This window comes from Vigna radiata, unplaced genomic scaffold, assembly GCF_000741045.1.
Source record: "Vigna radiata var. radiata cultivar VC1973A unplaced genomic scaffold, Vradiata_ver6 scaffold_1181, whole genome shotgun sequence".
Lineage (NCBI taxonomy): Eukaryota > Viridiplantae > Streptophyta > Magnoliopsida > Fabales > Fabaceae > Vigna > Vigna radiata.
Window position 1 is genome coordinate 1 of NW_014541867.1, and position 2,599 is coordinate 2,599.

At 39.1% G+C, this 2,599-nt stretch overlaps 1 protein-coding gene across 1 annotated transcript; it reads left to right on the plus strand.

The window, feature by feature from the left end:
• Positions 1 to 55: 55 nt before the first annotated feature.
• LOC106778622 lies at positions 56 to 2,445 on the plus strand (the record flags this gene model as incomplete). Its single annotated transcript, XM_014666605.1, has 4 exons — positions 56 to 1,530; positions 1,615 to 1,838; positions 1,922 to 2,179; positions 2,252 to 2,445. Coding segments are annotated over 4 exons (2,151 nt in total), but the record flags the coding sequence as incomplete, so codon positions are not given.
• Positions 2,446 to 2,599: the final 154 nt, after the last annotated feature.

The following is a 2,599-nucleotide window of genomic DNA, read 5'->3' on the forward strand; positions in this document are numbered from 1 at the left end:
GGAGGTGAAGTTGAGGTAGGTGATATTGAGGTTGGTCAAGTTGATGGAGGTGAAGTTGAGGTTAATGAAGTTGTACAAGGTGAACCTGTTGTTGAAGTGGGTCAAGAAGAACATGATGATGCTGAAGTTGAACTTGGACAAAATGAAGAAGTTCATGAGGTTGAACTTGGTCAGCAAAAACTTCCTCGGGTTGAAGTTGGTGACCAAGAACTTCCTGAGGTTGAAGTTGTTCAGGAAGAACATGATGATGTTGAAGTTGAACTTGGACAAAATGAAGAAGTTCATGAGGTTGAACTTGGTCAGCAAGAACTTCCTCGGGTTGAAGTTGATGACCAAGAACTTCCTGAGGTTGAAGTTGTTCAGGAAGAACATGATGATGTTGAAGTTGAAGAACATGGTGAAGAAGGTGATGGTCATGTTGATGAAGTTGTTGAGGAACATGCTGAAGATGGTGGAGTGGGGGATGCATCTGATGAGGAACATTTGGTGGATGTAAGTGTGCATGGAAATGAAGAAACCCAAGAAGAGGAAGAGGACTGGCTAGGGGGAATAGGAAGGGAATGTAGTTCTGGAAAGAAGCATGTAGAGGCAAGGGGATTAAGTGATAGTGAGTGGCAATCTGATAGTTGTGGTAGTATAAATATAAGTGATGATTCAGATGTTGAAACATCTAGATATGGAGATTTTGCAACCTTCAAAGAGCCCACAAGTATGAAAGAGTATAGATGGGAACTTGGTACATATTTCCCTNAAAAAAATGATTTCATTGATGCAATTAGAAGTTATGGAGTACACAATGGTAGAAAGTTGAAGCTGTGGAAGAATGATAAGAGAAGAATTAGCGTGAAATGTTATGGCTCACAAGGGAAATGTCCCTGGTACGCTTATTGTGGATATAGGAGTACCCAGCGTACATGGCAGCTAAGAAAGCTTGTGGACAGGCATACTTGTACTAGGGAATTCAAAGTTGGTCTAGTAACCTCTAAATGGTTAAGTGGGAGGCTGGAGAAGAGCATCAAAGCAAATCCTGATTTTAAAATGTCAAATCTGCACAACAATTTCTGTAAGAAATTTAATGTACGTGTGTCTAGGGCTACAACAAGTAGAGCAAAGGCAATGGCAACANCTAGCATTGAGGGTAGCTTCAAAGAACAATATCTAAGNCTCTATGATTATGCAGAGGAGTTGCTGCGGGCAAACCCAGGTTCAACAGTTAAGATTAATGTTGAACCAAACCAGGATAAAACCATATTCAAGAGAATTTATGTTTGTTTAAAAGCATGTAAGGACAGCTTTGTATCTTGTAGACCAATTATTCATTTGGATGGNTGTTTCTTAAAAGGGAAATATGGAGGAGAGCTTTTAACTGCTGTTGGCAGAGATGCTAATGACCAGATGTGTCCCTTAGCTTATGCTGTAGTTGAAGTTGAGAATAAGGAATCATGGACTTTTTTCTTGGAATTGTTAATTGAGGATCTTGGAGGTGGGGGGTTTTGTTCAAGATGTACATTTATGTCAGATCAGCAAAAAGTAAGTAACAACAAACACTTTTATTCATTACTTTCTTCACCTTATAAAGTTAGGAAATTTAATGGTCCTACTTTGTTTGAATAGGGACTTCTTCCAGCTTTACAAATGTTGTTGCCTAATGTGGACCAGCGTTACTGTGTTAGGCACATTTATTCAAATTTCAGAAAGAAATTTGCTGGCTTAAACCTTAGACAATTACTATGGAAGGCTGCAACATCAACAACCCCTGAAGCATGGGAGTCAGTAATGAGACAGATGAAGGAAGTTAACATTGACGCATTTAAATACTTGATTCAGCTTCCACCAAGGCAAGTTAACATAGGCGCATTCAAATTGTTAGTATAACATGCTTTTTAAATTTATGCAAATGTTTAACTTTATATTGTTGCAGACATTGGTCTAGATCCAGGTTTACAGGAATACCTTCTTGTGACACACTTGTCAACAACATATCTGAAGGTTTTAATAGTGTCATCTTAGATGCACGGGGCAAACCTATAATATCAATGTTGGAAGAGATTCGGATGTACTTGATGAACAGATGGGCATCCAATAGAGAGAAGGTTAGCAGATTTGAAGGTATCATATGCCCAAAGATTAAAAAAAGACTGCAGAAGGAGTTAGAGAAGACTAAATACTGGATGCCAAGGTATGAAAACCTTTGAATTTGGTATAACTAGTTATCTGCTGTTGTTAACATTCATTTTTTTCCATTTGGCAGTTGGTCAGGGATGCAAATATTTCAGATCACTCATACATCCATCATTGCTGAGAAGTACGTGGTTGATGTTGAGAAAAGAGATTGTAGCTGCAGAAAATGGACAATAACAGGAATACCTTGCTGCCATGCACTCACAGCCATGAGCTTTCTCAACATCAATCCTGAAGAATACTTGCCACTTTGGTTTAGGACTTGTACGTATGAAGAAACATACAACCCCATCATTTACCCTCTGAATGGTCCTCATCTATGACAAAGGACTTTAACACCCGACATTGAGCCTCCACCAAAAAGAATCTTGCCAGGGAGACCACGAAAGAAAAGAAGACTTGAAGGTTGGGAGCAAAG